The sequence below is a fragment of the Amblyraja radiata genome, chromosome 18 (assembly GCF_010909765.2).
Source record: "Amblyraja radiata isolate CabotCenter1 chromosome 18, sAmbRad1.1.pri, whole genome shotgun sequence".
Lineage (NCBI taxonomy): Eukaryota > Metazoa > Chordata > Chondrichthyes > Rajiformes > Rajidae > Amblyraja > Amblyraja radiata.
Window position 1 is genome coordinate 41250436 of NC_045973.1, and position 18519 is coordinate 41268954.

Genomic DNA, 18519 nt, shown 5'->3' on the forward strand with positions numbered 1-18519 from the left:
AATGTTTCCACCAACCCCCCTCACCTGCATAAAAGAAGCTAAAGAACACTAAAACATATTTAACACATATTTTAAAAAAACAGGAAAGATGGGACCGACAGACTGGTGGTGAGGCAGCCATTGCTGGTGCCACCCGATGGCTACGAGGAAGTTGTCAGGACTTGAGAGCCGGAGCTGTAGGAAGAGGTAGGGCAGGGCAGGACTTCATTCCTTGGAGCGCAGGAGACTGAGTGGTGATCTTAGACGTGTATGTCATGAGAAATAGATAGAATGAATGCAGAGTGTTTTAGGGGAGACTAGACCAAGTGGGACCTGTTGCGCCCCTTTCGCCCAACACAATATTCCACCACTCACCCATAGCCCCAACTGCGCAGGCACGGCTGACGGGTTCTCGTTGTGACACCAGAGATCCCCGTTGTGACGCGAGTCACAGCAACCCTCCCCCAACTGCGCCTCGCCATCCCTCTTCCTATCCCTATCCTCCTCCATTCCCCCTCATCCGCCAGCACTCCCTTCCCCTCCTCTTCACCCTCCCTCTTCTTTTCCCTCTCCTCCTCCCCTCCCCAACTCCCTCCCTCACCTCTCCCACCCTCTCCTTCCCCCTACCCTCAGTCACTCCCTCCCTCCATAACCCCTCACCCCTCCCTACCCCCTCTTCTCCCTCTATCCCCCTACACCCCCACCCCTCACCTCCCCCCACCCCACCCCCACAATGAAAATCAAGATTTTTTTTAAATTAAACCCCCCTATCCCACCCACCCCACAATGAAAATCGCGTTTTTTCTTTAAAATAACCTAAACAATGTTTAGCTGTGAAAACAGAAGAGTTTGAGCAAAACAGAATTTTTTTTAAAATTGCGATTTTTTTAAGTAAATGAGATTCGCGATCCCATTGTGATGTCAAACGCTGCTGACAGGCAGGGCAAGTGTAAAAGTGGTTTTAAAAGTGTTTTTGTGAAGTTTAAAATGTCAATAACTTGTAAAATATAACATCAATCCCAACGAAACTTGTTTCTTTTACATCCCAGGACAATGGTGAGTAAGGTGTGCCAACAATTATAGTGCTATCATGTACCGTTTTGATGGGGTTTTGGAATATCGCGCACACACATGCACCCATACATACAAACATACAAAATGAGAGTTTTAGTAATATATATGTAGATGATAAATCAAGAACCAGAGGCCATAGGTTTAAGGTGAGAATGGAAAAATTTAATAGGAACCTGAGGCAATGTTTTCATTCAGAGGGTGGTTAGTATGTCGATTGAGCTGTCAGAGGAACTAGTTGATGCAGGTACTATAACAACATTTAAAAGACCTTTGCATAGGTAGATGGATAGGAAAGTTTCGACTGATATCTGCCAAACCCAGGCAAATGGGAGTGTCACTTGGTTAGCATGGACAAGTTGGGCCGAAGGGACTGTTTCCACATTGTGTGACTATGACTCCATCAACTACTCATCACACTCTAACGAGCCTTGGCAGATAATTTCTGGAGACCCAAAAGTAGCTCATTTATTAAATATGTCCAGCCTCTGATCTAATATTTATACTTGTGCCTATTACAATAAACTTGTCTTGATTTGACTTGACTTGATTTATCTGTAACCACTACATTTGTGGAATTAGTGCAGAGCTCCCCCTTCCCCTTCCCCTGGCCACCACAAGCAGCCTGAAGTAGAGTTACGACCCAAAACCAACTATCTGCATTCTCCAGAGATGCTGCCTGACCCCCTGCAGTTACTCCGGCACTTTGTGTTTAAAAAAACGAATAAACCAGTGTCTGCAATTCCTTGTTTCTACACTGCAATGTGTGGCTGGTTTCAGTGTTAGTTTATTGTCACATGTATCGAGGTACAGTGAAAAGCTTTTGTTGCGTGCTAATCACTCAGCGGAAAGACAATACAAGATTACAATCGAGCCATTCAGAGTGTACAGATACATGATAAAAGGGGATAACATTTAGTGCAAGGTAAAGCCAGCAAAGTCCGATCAAACTTTACTGGTTTAGTTACCTTTTAGGTCAACACCTTCACCACCACACCAAGGATATTGTCAGTGAGGATAACATCACTGAGTAGAGTGGGTAGATGGTTGGATTGTCTATTGTTGGAGATGATTATTTGTGCATCTGCTTGTTAGTAGCCACTTACCAAATGTAAGCTGAAATGTTTGCAGGGCACGCTGCATACTGGCACAGAGTTGAGGATTTACCAGAATATTGTGCACCTTCAGCAAAAATTCCCACATCGAATGAAAGGCAGAATTTGGTAAAGCAGCTGAAGATAATTTTTCCTTTGACACCACCCTGAGGAATTCCCAGACATCCTGGAGCATCAGAATGCTAAAGTAAGGAGCTGATGGACTTTGCACCCAGCCCTTAACTTTAGTTCATGGAAGGCTGGTGTAAGAACCATGACTCTATTCATTTGATTGGGGTCGCTGAACTTGTAGTAAACATTAAATATCTGTTCTGATTATTTTTCGGCGTTTAATTAAGATATTTTAAATTGTTTCCTAATTATCTAAATCTACTTGAACAGTTTTTAATTATCTCCGTGTATCAGGACGCTCCAAGGGGTAGAGATCTATTGGATCAGGGACTCCTCTTGGATACGATGGATCGGTACGGCTGGTACACCTCAGCCAGAAATAATTATCCAGCTCGGCAACCACTCAGGGAGATCTCTGGAAACCTGGCAGAACCAGGACAGCAGGTCACAAATTGTTGGAGTTAAGGGCCTGTTCCATTTGGGCGTCATTTGCGCTTCACGCAGATGGCGCACGAAGATTTTGTACATCCCAAAATCCAGGGGCGCCGCGCGCGACCGCACGCCACTGCCTACGTCACCACGCACCATGCGCGTATCACGTGAGCATCACGACGTGCGCGTCGTGACGCGTGAATGACGTCGCATCGATGATGCGCTAATGACGCCCAAGTGGGACATGCCCTTAACTCAGCCGGTCAGGCAGCCTTTGTAGAAAACATGGATAAGTGACATTTCAGGCTGGAACCCTTCTTCTGACTGATTGTAAGGGGTGGGGGGAGGGGAGAAAGCTGGAAGAGAGGAGAGGCAGGACAAAGTGTGGCATGTAATCGGTGGACACAGGCGAGGGTGTTTTTTGAAAGGCAGATGATGGGAAGAAAGGCCGGAGATTAAAGCAGGAGGCGTGACACAGATGGATTAGAAAGTTGCAAAATGTGAAACCAGAGGAATGAATGTCGGACAATCATGTTTAATATATTTTGGGAGAATGCAGGAAATGTGACAAGTGATGATATGTGAAAGTTTGCAAATTCATTTCCGTTCCAGTTCCTAGAAGGTTAATATATACTTTGCTCAATCATTCAGCTTGACAGATTATTTGTGTTTCATATTTACTGCTCAGTCCTGAGACTTTACTTAACCAACAAAAATAAAAAAGTATCTGGACTGCAAGGTAAGAGATTACATTTAATGCAAATTATTTATGTGTACTTGGATAAATTCTTATATTTGATGCATAGGATTGCAGTGAGATTTGAATAATTATAAAATTGTCTTTATTTATTAAATCCAAAGAGTGAATTAAAATTCAGAACTTTTTATGCTTTCTGAAAGTTATTCTCATTTTTTTGTTGCCTCATATTCCATCCTTCCCCTCCTGAAGCTGATCTTTCACTCTGCATGATGGAGCCTGCTCTTGTGTTTATGCTGAAATAATAATGAAGGATTAGCCATTTACAGGGAATACACAGGCATCCTTCCCTGCAATTTTATATCTCTGTTAAAGATTTGGAACAAAATCCTTGAATTCAAGTGGACACAGTTCGAGGTTTCCAAGCCTCTCATCCTTTTGTCTACCTGCTATTTCACATCATATTGTATTTTTGCCCTTTTCTCTGAACAATGACTTTTACTTCTCTCCAAATTCCAAGCAAATAATTCAGATAATCTGAGTGTAATAATTTCAGTAAATGTAGGGACGTTTGATAGTTTTCAGTAATATTGGAAGAGTCATTGCTGCAAAAGTTACACTTGATGTGCATACTATGTTGTCATATCTATTAATTCCAATTAAATTAGTAGACCAAACAGTGACTGAAGAAGATTGTAGAATTAATGATACTCCCCCCACAAATAACGCCAACAAGGTTACTGAGAATAGAATGAAAATGTTGAAAACTTCACCTGGTAGGTTGCCTAACTGTAAAGTCAACATCTTTGGGAACTGTGCATAATACCATGTGGCAAGGACACGAAGGCAGTCTAAACAGTTAAATTACTGGAATCACAACCAGAGTTCTGGACCATTGACCCAAAGACATGAGATTTAATTATCTTGAACGTGCTGTATTTAAATATAAATTAATAAACATGCAATGTCAGATTCATTAATGTCCTAATGTAATTTCCTTATCGTGTCTATTCTAAAGGTGATCCCAAATCCTCCAAAACAGTTCATTCTTAACTGCCTCCTTAGTTAAGGATTGGGATGAACGATAAAAAACTGGCTTTGTCAGCAGTCAAGTGAAAAAAGCAAGAACAGGTAAAAGCAGCCTTTCAAGTTGTATCCAAGATAATTCCACGTAACAGAATTTGTCATGTTACGTGGATTTTATTGTGATTGGAAAGGCAGCTCTTTATCTGCACGCACCTTAAACACACCTCTCCTGTCTAAATACCCACCTCCGTCTCAATAATTCCATGTTTCCATATTTAGTATTAATGCGCACACATAAATCGTGGATATTGGTCCTCAGAGTGCTTTATCCCAGAAAGGGAGACAACATCTTTGAGAAAAGAGGAAGTAGGCGAAAATTGGAGCAAAATAATGTAATTTAGCTATTTCAGCTTTTTTTAAATATATTTAATATAATATATGATATATTTAATATATAGCTACATTTTTCACACAAAGGGTGGTGGGTGTATGAAACAAGTTGCCAGAGGAGGTAGTTGAGGCTTGGACTATCCCAGCGTTTAAGAAACAGTTAGACAGGTACATGGATAGGACAGGTTTGGAGGATTATGGTGGGACTAGTGTGGCTGGGACATGTTGGCCGGTGTTGGCAAGTTGGGCCAAAGGGCCTGTTTCCACACTGTATCATACTATGACAGTATGACTCTATTAATTTACAACAATTTGTTTTAGCGCCGCCCAAGATGTTGGCCTTTGCCGTGTCAGCGTTATTTTTCTTCCTCGATTTGCCAAGTGTGGAATTGTGTCCAGTACCCTGCGAATGCACAGAACTCCGTGACCATGGCTTCAGAGTTGACTGCAGCTCCAAACTTCTGAAGGAAATTCCTGTTCTTCCTGAAAACACAATTGAACTTTACCTACAGGAGAACCACCTCACCACTGTTGCTCCAGGCAAGTTTGACAAGCTTCAGAACCTGAGAAAGTTAAACCTTTCCTCCAATCCATGGAACTGTGATTGCCACATTGCATACCTCAAACACTGGCTCGAAGATCAAAAGCTCATTTCTGATTCATCTGTCCTTTGTTCAACTCCTGCTGTAATTAACGGCAAACATATATTGAACCTAACCGGCAATGAGTATCCTGCCTGTAAGAACCATGAATTGATCCTTTGTAAATTAATTATTCACAGAAATATCGGTATTTTTGCTGTATCGTTGCTTGTTTTTCTTTTGTTAGCATGTGCTGTTCACATTGCAAAGCACTTGAGCTACCGAGTTTTCATGGCAGAATGCCCCTTAAGATCAAACAGCCAACGGAAAAGTGGCAAAAAAAAATAATTTTGCAAATAAAACATTTTTTTCATTATTCTCTATAAAGTACAACCCCTTAGAGAGCTACAATTCTAGATAATAGAAACATATAATCGTATAAAATAGGTGCAGGAGTAGGCCATTCGGCCCTTCGAACCAGCGCCATTCAATATGATCATGGCTGATCATCTAAAATCAATAGCCCATTCATGCTTTCTCCCCATATCCCTTGATTCCCTTTGCCCTAAGAGCTAAATATAACTTTGTTTAGAAATAATGAAAGTTTGGTTAGATGTATAATACTCAGAGGGCAATGTGGGAGGGGCTTGAACTTTGAAATCATTGAGAAGAAGGGTCTTGACCCAAAACGTCATCTATTCCTTCTCTCCATAGAAGCTGTCTGTCCCGCTGAGTTACTCCAGCTTTTTGTGTCTATCTTCGGTTTAAACCAGCATCTGCAGTTGGTTCCCACACAGGAAGATAAACTAATTTGCCTGTTTTATTGCACAAATGATTTATAATGAATTTCCAACTCTGCGTCTTTATGCCTTTTGTTTGACTGCACCATGTGTTCTACCTGAGACCTATTCCCCAAACGGATTACTCTGAATTTCCATACTCAAATCCTCTGGTTCCCTGACTTTGCTTGTAGCTGCAGAATCAAGCTCCCCATCATTTCAAATCATATTCTTTCTCAGACGTCAGAGATCCTCTCTATCAGAATGGGCAGCACGGCACTGCAGCGGTAGAGTTGCTGCCTTATGCCACTGACCCACTTAGGAAACCTGAACGGAAACCTCTGGAGACTTTGCGCCCCACCCAAGGTTTCCGTGCGGTTCCCGGAGGTTGCAGGTGGTTGCCGGAGGTTGCAGGTAGTGGAAGCAGATAGGGAGACTGACAAAAACCTCCGGGAACCGCACGGAAACCTTGGGTGGGGCACAAAGTCTCCAGAGGTTTCCGTTCAGGTTTCCTAGGTGGGACAGGGGCATAACAGCGCCAGAGACCCAAGTTTGATCCTGACTATAGCTGCTGTCTGTATGGAGTTTGTACATTCTCCCCGTGGCCTGAGTGGGTTTTCTCCAGGAGCTCCGGTTTCATCCCACACTCCAAAAACACACAGGTTTGTAGGCTAACTGGCCTGGTAAAATTGTAAATTGTCCCTAGTGTATGTAGGACAGTGTTAGTGTGTGGAGTTCGCTGGTCGTTGTGGACTCGGTGTTTCCGCGGTGTATATCTAAACTAAACCAAATTAAACTAAATAAACTGAAATGTATCATGTAATTTTAAAATAAACTCACACTTTGCAGTGGTATCACTTTTTTTAAACCTTGGGAGAAATGTTTGTATAATGGTGATGTTACTAATAATTGGGAAATGAAGACTTAATGATATAGAAAACCAGCGTCAATATAAATACGAATTCAATGTCCATCAGAGCAAGGATGAGGGAGTACTAGAAAGGGTGCAGGGAGTTTTTTGTGTGAATATTGGTTAGAATTAAGAATTTATAGCCATGGGGAATGTTTAATTTAAGGTTATTTTCTTTGATATACAGTAATACACAGGAAATATACAGTAAACCCTTGTTATTACAGACCTTTAGGATGGATTTCGGTTGTAGCGGACTGTCTCTTTAAGAATACAGGCTGCTAGTTACACTGTGGAGGCCACTGAAATTGCCAATTCATTGAAATTGACAAGGAAATGAAATTGTCAAGCCATTGAAATTGATAAGGCGTAGAAATTGCCAAGGCATTGGAATTGACACACAATCTCTTCGATTGACACCTAACGCCATTGAACAATGCATCAAAACAGTATTTTCAGCTTGCAGTACAAAAATACATTTTTAGCTGTTAAGAACGTTGAATATTCAGCAGGTTAGGCATGTTAGTGTCTTTGGAAGGAGAATCAGAGTTACATTTAAGGTCAATGTCTTTTTGCCCTGGTGGGCAGCTGTTTGTGGGAATCTCACTTGGAGCGGGACAGGGTTACCTCACCCCGTCACACAGCCACCACATGCTCTCAGTCTCTGAATGCAGGAATCTGCAGCAGGGGCAGTAGTCATTGCTGTCCCTCAGCTGCGCTGGACAAGGTGGTGCCGGGCAGCCATCTTGGGTTGCTACTCTGCATGTGGTGAGGGAGGTCCACTGGGCTTTCAGTGACGGGACTCCAGGATTCTGACCCGGACATGGCAATCATGCCAATGGGGGGGACAACCCCTTCCACAGTTATAGCGGACAATCACCTAAAACAGACATCATCATCACCCCCCCCCCACCTCCCACCCTCATTATAACAATGGTTCACTGTATTGGACCTAGATGGAATAGACAAGAATTACTTATTTCCCTTAACAGAGGGGTCAACTATAGAAGATGTGGATTTAAAGTACTTGGTTGAAGGATAAAGTGGGAGATTGAAAGGTTGGTAGAGGCAGGGACCCTCCCTATGTTTACAGAAGTTCTTGGATATCCAGTTAAAATGTCCCTCATGTCCAGGGACCCAGGAACTGGAGAGTGGATATGAACTGTGTATTCATTTGCATGAGCATCATGACCAAAATGACAGCCTTCAGTGTGTTAAAGGTCTGTGATTCCATGATTCTACATATTCACACCCACACTCTTTTGTTACCCTTGAATGGTGTAAGGTAGAACAGCTCCAAAAAAGAATAAAATAACGAGCGCAAAATAAATATACAACCTGTTTCCTGCAATAGCATCTACATAAATGATTGTAAATTTCTGTGGTCAAATTTTAAAAATTGAAGAAGTCTTTATGCTTTTGCAGTTTAATGAAACTGCAAATTGTAATTTTTCTGTGCTTTTCATGTTTGTCGAGAAACATAGTGCTGCTACAGCTGAGTGAAGAAATAAAGGTTATATAATGGCGAAGGTAGACACAAACTGCTGGAGTAAGCAAGACAGGCAACATCTCTGGAGAACGGGTCGGGACCCTTCTTCAGACTGATAATTTTATAATGGCGATATTTCCTGTGTCCCAGTTTTCTCTTTATCTGAAGGGTGCAGCTGGTTGGTGATCGTGACTTCCTGCACTAAGCCACATAGGGGATGGAAAAAACCAGTGTAAAAATGGACTGTGCATCGTTCCTACTTGGTTTCTACATTCATTTATCTCTTGCTCTGTTAATTATTCATTCTGATTTTTGTTTAACAATAAAATAAAGTTGTTTCACATTGTCACATGGGAAATGGTTGCTTCAGCCTAGTCAGGATCTGTTGATAATTTTTGCAATATGTTGAATATACAGTATTCCTCATCCTATATCCATCTCTTATACATGTCGAAGTGTTCATTAAAATAAGTGGGTTGCTTGACCTACTGAGTCATTCCAGCATTTTCTGTGTTTTTATTTCAAATTGTTAGCAACTGTTGGATTTTGGTTTTGAATTTGTGCACTTATATTTTTGGGTCTTTTCCACTTGCCCACAGATTAGGAGGAGTGGATCATCTGCATGGGAAAGCTGCCCAAAGGCCCGTTAAAACTGCACTGAGGTCTGACTCGAATCATAGGCCCCAAACGACTTTGATAATACAAAGACATCGAGCTAATTTAGGATTGTATACACCAGTAAAAATGATGGTGGGTGGGAGAGAGAACGAATAGGTTCACCAACTTTAACTTAATTCTGCTTCTCAAATGGAGTTAAATCCCCCACTTATTACATCTGGTTATTTGCAAATAGCTTATGCAATCCCTAAATACGCAAAGTTTTTTTAAACCCGTAAAAATCCTAAAAATATATACACACTTGAAAGGTATTACAATGACAATCTTAATTCTGGCTCCTTAAGTGAGTTCATAAGTGATAGGAGAAGAATTAGGTCATTTGGCCCATCAAGTCTACTCCGTCATTCAATCATGGCCGATCTATCTCTCCCTCTCAACCCCATTCTCCTGCCTTCACCCTATAACCCCTGACACCCATACTAATCAAGAATCTATCCATTGATATCCATTGACTTGGCCTCCACAGCCTTCTGTGGCTATGAACACAAAGAAACAAAGGGTCTGAAGAAGGGTCTCGACCCGAAACGTCACCCATTCCTTCTCTCCAGAGATGTTGTCTGTCCCGCTGAGATACTCTAGCGTTTTGTGTCTACCTTCCATTCAAACAGGCATCTGCAGTCCTTCCGTACACAAAGAAACAATATTGTGAGGAGATTCTTGACAACAACATTTGAGCTTTGCCTTTGCGGAACAATTGTAGCAACCAATGAACAGCAAATTCAAAGTGAAATGTGATCGAATGTACACGCAGTTCCTCCAATTCTTCAGAAGAGGGAGACAGAGTTAAAAGAAGAAAAGGGTTTGTAAAACATGTTTGTAACAATAATGCTGAATTTTGATACATTTCGTTTGTTAGAGTACATGTTTCTCTAATCTATGATTATTTATTCCTGCATATGCATCATCAGTCTTCTTGGCCCTTTCTGTCATATTTTGTAAGCTTCAATGCAATATCTAGTGTATACTTGTAAGTAAAACACTTAGCTCCATCATTCTTTGTAATGTGACACAATTACACTTTCTTCTTTTTTTTTGAGTAACATGATGGAACTTCAAGAATAGTAAACTATTTTAACTTTAATAATAGACCGTATTAGAAATGCCAAGTGTTTTTTTAAAGCGGTTAAAGAGGTTCAATTAATTTGTCAGGGAATTCTTATCTTGCAAAAACATTTAGTTCCCCTAGATCACGTGGGTGTTTTTGTATGTGAGATTATCGCAGCTGGCTGATCACACAAGTGATTACCATGTTTATTGCACGTTTTCCAACTGCGAAGAAGCTCTAGTGGACTGGTCTCATAGTCAATCCAACTAAAGCATTGTACTGAGCTGAACGAGAGCTCAACTACTGGAGAGGCACCCTTCCTTTACCAGCAGAGAATGCAGCATGATCACCAAACAACTTTGTAAGTTTTTGAGAGAGACATCAAGGTTGGTGTATTAACTGTGCATTGTGTAGGAAGGAGCTGCGGATGCTGGTTTAAACCAAAGATATACACTAAAAGCTGGAGTAACTCAGCGGGACAGGCAGCAACTCTGGAGAGAAGGAATGGGTGACGATTCGGGTCGAGACCCTCCTTCAGACTGGAGTCTGAAGAAGGTTCTCGGCCTGAAATGGCACCCATTCCTTCTCTCCAGAGATGCTGCCTGTTCTGCTGAGTTACTCCAGCTTTTAGTGTCTAACTGTCTGTGTATTAACTATCTTACGCTACGGAGTAAACATTACCTATAAATTGTACTTATTATTTAAGGATTAGTATTGTTTTGAGATGTTTTCATTTGCTGCTGTATTGGCAATGGATCAATGTCATAGTTCATCCAATTTAGTTTAGTTTATAGATACAGCATGGAAACAGGACCTTCGGCCCACCGAGTCCACACAGACCAGCGATCCCCACACTATCCTACACTCATTAGGGACAATTTACATTTATACCAAACCAATTAATCTACAACCTGTACGTCTTTGGAGTGGGGGTGGAGACTGAAGATCTTGGAGAAAACCCACATGGTCACGAGGAGAACGTACAAACTCCGTACAGCCAGCACCCGTAGTCAGGATCGATCCCGGGACCCCCACCGCTGCGCCGCCGTGCTGCCCTTTTGATGAGACAAGATATTTCTTTGGTATTGGAATTGGTTTAATATTGTAGGGTCTACTGAGATACTTTGTTTTACATCCTACTGAGGGAAATCATACCATACATCAGGCAGGGCAAAAGGGAATAGAAAAAAAAAGTGTGGAATATAATGTTACGGCTACAGAGAATGCAGATTAAAAAATTGCCTTCCTAAGGTGTTGTGGGCCTAACTCAACGACACACCAGTGACGGGAGATGCCCACTTGATAACCCCAATGATATACTTGCATCTACATAGTTTTCTTTTAATGTGATTGGTAACAAGTAGTTAGCGGTTTATTGTATATGAGTTAGTTATTGTCCTTAGCACAAGTTTGTGTAATCAGTTTAGATAATACTTTGGCTTTGGGCTTGGTTTTCTTAATTGAGCACTTATCCTGGTGTTATAGCACAAGTACTTTGTATTTTAATAGTAATGCACAAAAGTAATAAAGGTGATTAAATCAACAGGTTCTGCCTTGAGTGCATGTGGCTGCACTGATGCAGTCACCGATGTGGCTTAGAAAGAGTTAGGGGATGGTGCCAGTGTACGTTCAGAACAAAGACGTAACCAAAAGAAAGGCAGGCATAGCTGAGGCTCGTGCAAATGCTCATGGCTACACCTTTGACCAAGTACTGTCCCTGTAACATCTGTCCCTACATCTCCTCCCTCACCTCCATACAAGGACCCCAGCAGCCCTTCCAGGTAAGACAGAGGTTCACATGCATTTAGTGTTCCTGATGTCACATCAGCGAATTCAAGCGTAGACTGGATGTCCGTGTTGCAACCATTTGTGCTCAGTCCGCCAAGGCCTGCTGCATCTCTCGGTAGCTAACCATTTAACTTTCCATTCTGTCATTGACAGATTGAGGGCACATGCAACCTGGAAGAACTGCACTCATTGAATAAACATTGAATTCTCCAATTTAAGGAACACTTCATTTACTGTTTCCTTTCAAATGTGATTCCACCCCCACCACCACTGGTGTGCAAGCATTTCTACCACTATCCCACCCCTCTCCTCACCCCCCCCCCCCCCCCCCCCCGCCCCCACCCCACTGTCTTACAGTTTTCTGCTCCTTACCACAATCTGTCTTGAGAAGGGACCTGATCCGAAACACCGCCTATCCAATTCCTCCACAGATTCTGCATGACCCACTGAGTCTAGTTTAGTTTAGTTTGGAGATACAGTGAGGAAACAGGCCCTTCGGCCCGCCGAGTCCGTGCCGACCAGCGATCCCCGCACATTAACAGCACCCAACACACGCTAGGGATATTTTACATTTATACCAAACCAATTAACCGACAAACCTGTACCTCTTTGGAGTGTGGGAGGAAACCGACGATCTCTGAGAAAACCCTCGCAGGTCATGGGGAGAACGTACAAACTCCGTGAAGACAAGCACCCTCAGGCAGCATCAACCTCGGGTCTCTAAGGCAGTAGCCCGACCGTGCTGCCCCAATGTCAGCACTTTGTGGTTTGATGGTGAGGGAGACTGGTTTGTGTGATGGTTTGACTGTGTTCACAACTCTCTGCTATTTCCTGAAGTCTAGGGCAGAGCAGTTGCCATACCAAGCTGCTTTCTAGGTGTACCGGTCACCATTGGCAAGAGGCATTGGAGTCATGCCTGATTTTTTTTTGCCTTCTGAGGATATAGAGGCAGCGGTGTGCTTTCATGGCTGTAGCATCAATGTGGTTAGACCAGGACAAATTGTTGGTGATAGTTAAACCTAGGAACTTGAAGCTCTTGATCATCTCCAGCACCTTTGATGCAGACTACTAACATTGAGGGAGAGGTTGGTGTCTTGACGTCATGCTTCTCTGGTCTCTATCTCCTGGAGAAAAGACAGAAAAACATAACCTAGAAATTCAAGTGTATGAATTATATTTTGATTGCAGAGACCAACCCTGCCCCTGACTGTAATGCCATCAATATTTGAGCTTGCAACTCGTATTGATAATTTCTACAGTGCTACTCATTAACACCCCAGCACCTCATGTTTTGCTTGGGCAGCTTACAACCCAGCAGTATGAATATTGACTTCGCTAACTTCAAGTGACCCTTGCTTTCCCTCTCTCTCCATCTCCTCCATCCTAATTCTCCGACCAGCTTGACTGTTCTCATGATTACATTTTACTGATTGTATGCCTCATTTTCGCCTTCCCCTCAGCTAACAATGATCTATTCTACATTTTCCTTGAATTTCACCCCCTTTGATCTATCATTTTCACACCTTACCCTTCCATATCTCTATGTCTCCCTTTCCCCTGACTCAGTCTGAAGAAGGGCCTCGACCTGAAACGTCATTCATTCCTTCTCTCCACAGATGCTGCCTGTCCCGCTGAGTTACTCCAGCATTTTGGGTCAAACTTTGGTGTAAACCAGCATCTGCAGTTCCTTCCTACACAGCAATCTTACTTATCAGATTTAGAAAATGGGCAACTAGGTGGGCCACAAGAACTTTGCCACCTTCCAAACACAGGCTGGAGAAGGCAAAATGTGTAGGAAGGAACTGAAGATGCTGGTTTATACCGAAGATAGACTCAAAATGATGGCGTAACTCAGCGGGTCAGACAGCTTTTTCCAGAGATACTGCCAGACCCAGTGAGTTACTCCAGCTTTTTGTGTCTATCTGGGGAGAAGGCAGATCATTTCCCCAGAGATGTGTAGTCTCGGAGAATGGCCCCCGATCCCACCAGTCACATCAGGAAAGATCTTTCTTCATTCCCAATGACAATCTACTTTCATCTTTGTAGGCAACGACGTATGCTGTATGTACAGGCGAATATTCTCTCACGTAGGTTTGGTGCATGTACAGATGTGGTGAAGATGTCTCCGTTTAGAGCATATTGCACACCACTCTATACTGCACACCTGTGGTCAAACTACGGAAAGACAAGTTTACAGAGACTAAAGGTGGCTTATAATAATGCCATGAGTACACTGCTAAGGAATCAATAGACAATAGACAATAGGTGCAGGAGTAGGCCATTTGGCCCCTCGAGCCAGCACCGCCATTCAATGTGATCATGGCTGATCATCCTCAATCAGTACCCCGTTCCTGCCTTCTCCCCATATCCCGTGACTCAGCTATTTTTAAAAGACCGTTCTTCAGACTATTTCTTCACTGGACAGCCCTATCTAGCTCTCTCTTGAAAGTATCCAGAGAACCGCCCTCTGAGGCAGAGAATTCCGCAGACTCACAACTCTCTGTGTGAAAAAGATAGATAAAATCTAGATGGTGTAGTGCTAGTGAAATGTTTGTGGCTGCAGGAGTCAGTATTTTAGAAGCTATCCTAAGAAATTATACGTATAAATTAATTTGCAGGATTAATGACTCTGAAAATTTAATTATCGTGGTCTTATCAAACATAGGGTTTGGCACGACACGCCATGAATCTCAGTTGTGGAGACATTAGTATCGCTGTCTCGTTGTAGGGCACTGATCTTTCTTTTTACTCTGGATTTTAAATCATGTATTGTGTTTTTGTGTATAATTTATGATGCTCTTATAAGTAATTTACTAAGCTTTTATATGTATTTTATGGTGTTTTTATATGCAATGCATTTTATGTAATGTCGTTTCTTGTCTGGACCTTGAAGTCTGAAATAAATGTTTAATAATAAATAATGCGTAAGGACCAGGAAGCAATCTGTCCAGTGAAGAAATAGTCTGAAGAAGCGTCTCTTAAAGATAGCGGAGTCAGGGGATATGGGGAGAAGGCAGGAACGGGGTACTGATTGAGGATGATCGGCCATGATCACATTGAATGGCGGTGCTGGCTCGAAGGGCCGAATGGCCTACTCCTGCACCGATTGTCTATTGTCTTGACATTAAACGTCACTTATTCCTTTTCACCAGAGATGCTGTCTGACCCATTGATTTACTCCAGTTTTTTGTGTCTACCTTCAACCTATCCAGTGAAGTTTATTGTCAATGCGCAAATATGGTACGGTACAGATACAAAGAAAAGCTTGTTTGCAGCAGCATCGGAAGCACAAACTCAACACAGTGAACATAAGTTTACATAAATTGTACAAGACTGTGAAAAGAAAGAGGAATTAATTTGTGCAATAACACAATAGAAACAAGGCCTCGATAGTGTAAGAGGTGACCCGCTTCTGTAACTTAGGGTTATGCAGGTCGGTTCACAGTCGATGGTTTTATGAAAGTAGCTGTTCCTGAACCTCGTGGTGTGGACTTCAGTGCTTTTGTACTTCCTCCCTTACAGTAGCAACAAGAGCACTGAAGTCCACACCACGAGGTCCATACCTGCTTAAGTTCCCAGTGCTGAACACTCCCATTGTCCCAGCTTTGACTGCACACCGAGTACTATTCCAGACCTTGACTCTGGATGCACACTTGGCCTTGCTCCTAGCCCCTCTGCATGAACAATATATCTGGCCCACACATAAAGCCCCATATCTGACCCCCTGGACTTAACCCATTACATTCAAGTCCACAGGTGCTTATCTAATGCGGTAATCTTTTATGGGGCACTTCACAGACCAAATTTTGTAGAACAAATCAGGCTAATCAATAACATTAGTCAATTCCGAAACACGAAGTGCTGAGCATTGGGATCCAGACATCATGGACAACTGGCCTCAGTTCCCCGCTCACATCTGGCAGTGCTCTGTGTTTGAACCAGGGGCCACGGAGCATTTTTGAAAGTGGAGGGGGGGGGGGGGGGGGGGGGGGGGGGGCTGAGTGATCATTGATCACTCGCCTTGGGGGCACTCGGCGAGAAAGTGGAGCAAGCAAGTGGAGGGAGTGTGAGGGAGGGGGGTGTCCCCCCCCCCCCTCCCATGGTAGGGACATTGAAATTTGATGTATTAAAATCATATTTTAGTGCATTGTAGAAGTATGATTTCAATGTTTTTTGTTTGAAGTATTTTTAAGATGTAACTTTTTAAGAGTGGTGGGTGTATGGAACAAGCTGCCAGAGGAGGTAGTTGAGGCAGGGACTATCCCAACATTTGAGAAAAAGTGAGACCGATACATGGATAGGACATGTTTGGAGGGATATGGACCAAAAGCAGGTAGCGTAGCTGGGACATGTTGGCGGGTGTGGGCAAGTTGCGCTGAAGGGCCTGTTTTCACACTGTATCACTCTATGACTACATTATACCTCCACCATGCATGAATGCTTCAAAATCAAGTGGTTGAGTTTTATTGCCATATACTCAAGCATAGAAACATAGAAAATAGGTGCAGGAATAGGCCATTCGGCCCTTCAAGCCAGCACTGTCATTCAATATGATCATGGCTGTTAAGCTAAAATCAGTACCTCTTTCAAGTTTTTTCCCATAGCCCTTGATTTTATGACCCCCCAAGAGCTAAATGTAACTCTCTTGAAAACATCCAGTGAATTGGCTTCCACGGCCTTCTGTGGTGGGGGCCACAGATTCACAACTCTCTGGGTGAAGAAAGTTTGGCCTCATCTCAGTCCTAACTGGCCTCCCCTTTATTCTTAAACTGTGACCCCTGTTTCTGAACACCCTCAACATCGGGAACATTTTTCCTGCAGTTACAGTAAGTGAAAATCTAGCAGGCAAGCAGGATGCTTTCACCAACCACCCCCATTTGAAGGCCGCTTGTCCCACCTGCCCACGTTTGATCCATATCCCTCCAAACTTGTCCAATCCATGTACCTGTCGAACTGTTTCTTAAATGTTGGGATAGTCCCAGCCTCAACTACCTCCTCTGGCAGCTTGTTCCATACACCCACTTGTGTGAAAAACTTACTTCAGGTAGGCCCGGCATTCCCTCTCTCTCTATCCCTCTCCCACTCAAGTCGCACTAGCTTCTCTTTTTCACCCAACAAACAACCAACAATGGCCTGTTTCCTTTATCATTGGTACTATTTGGCATATATTTTATTCATTGTTCTTTATCTCGCCACATCATCATCTATATCTCTTGTTTCCCTTAGTCCTAACCAGTCTGAAGGAGGGTCTCAACCCAACACGTCACCCATTCCTTCCCTCCAGAGATGCTGCCTGTCCCGATGAGTTACTCCAGCTTTTTGTGTCATCTTCTACGTTCTCTCTTCAGGCCATTGATCATCGCACAGGCAAATCTGAGGCCTTGTGGTTGATGGCATAAATAGACACAGATAATGTTATCATTTCACTCAACTGCATTGCAAGCCAGACAACTGTGGCAGATTAGACAGAAGACTAAATGGCCAAAGAATAAACCTCAGAGATGCACCTTGATGCCATTTCAGTCCTATGATTAGAACACAGAATATACAACATTGAACAGTACAGCACAGGAACAGGTCATTCGGCCCACAATGTGTGTGTCAAACATGATGCCAATCCAACTTATATCCCTCTATTCCTTGCATTAAAAATATGCCTATCCAAAAGTCTCTTAAATGGCACTAACGTGTCTGCTCCACTCCCACCCTGGCAGTGTATTCTCTGTTCTAGGCTTCACCACTCTCTGTGTAAAAGGCTTGTCCCACACATCTCCTTTAAACTTTGCCCCTCTCACCTTAAAACTATGCTCTCTAATATTTGATATTTCCATCCTGGAAAAAAAAAGGTACTGACTGTCTACCTAACCATGCCTCTCATAATTTTATATACTTCTATCAGGTCTCCCCTCAACCTTTGGTTCCAGAGGGAAAAAAATGTGTAGGAGTACCTAACCAATTGCAGCCCTCATCTTCTTTCGTGTCCATCTTCCATGTTTCAAATGTTGACATCGCTGTCATTGTCCCTCCTGAAAAGGACACAAGCTTCCGGCGACAATCAGTGGGAGCCATCACTTGTTGCAATAAATGATGGTGGTAGCAGGTAGCAGAATTAGCTCGGGATACTTCCAGTTTCCAGCCCCCCGACGTGGATGCTTCTGCTATGGGGCCCCAGCCCTCATGGAAGTGTTGGAATGGGAATAGGAAGGGAATGTTAAATCATTTGAGGAACTTCTGTGTGAAGAGTTTAATCTCTCTTTATTTTTGTCATCAGTGGTACATACATTGATATGTTCCCTTATTTATGCACATCTCTTAGTTACAAATTTGTGAATGAAATTTGCTTTCATGCTGTACTGATTGAAGGAATTATATTTTATGTGATATTGTCTGTGTACCTTGGAAATTCCATTCCCGTGATGAAACGGGGC

The 18519-nt window shown here is 42.8% G+C and overlaps 2 protein-coding genes across 2 annotated transcripts in view; both read left to right on the plus strand.

Moving 5' to 3' along the window:
- Nucleotides 1-3373: 3373 nt before the first annotated feature.
- On the plus strand, nt 3374-6487 carry LOC116983441 (platelet glycoprotein IX-like). Its single transcript, XM_033037220.1, has 2 exons — nt 3374-3447; nt 5143-6487. The coding sequence occupies exon 2, from the start codon at nt 5154-5156 to the stop codon at nt 5748-5750; it is 597 nt and encodes a 198-aa protein (XP_032893111.1). The 5' UTR covers nt 3374-3447; nt 5143-5153; the 3' UTR covers nt 5751-6487.
- Nucleotides 6488-10524: 4037 nt separating this feature from the next.
- Nucleotides 10525-18519, plus strand: part of LOC116983442 (platelet glycoprotein IX-like) — a 30049-nt gene continuing 22054 nt past the window's right edge. The window contains exon 1 of the mRNA XM_033037221.1: nt 10525-10689. The gene's annotated coding sequence lies outside the window, so the exon portion shown is untranslated. The remainder of the gene's footprint in view (nt 10690-18519) is intronic.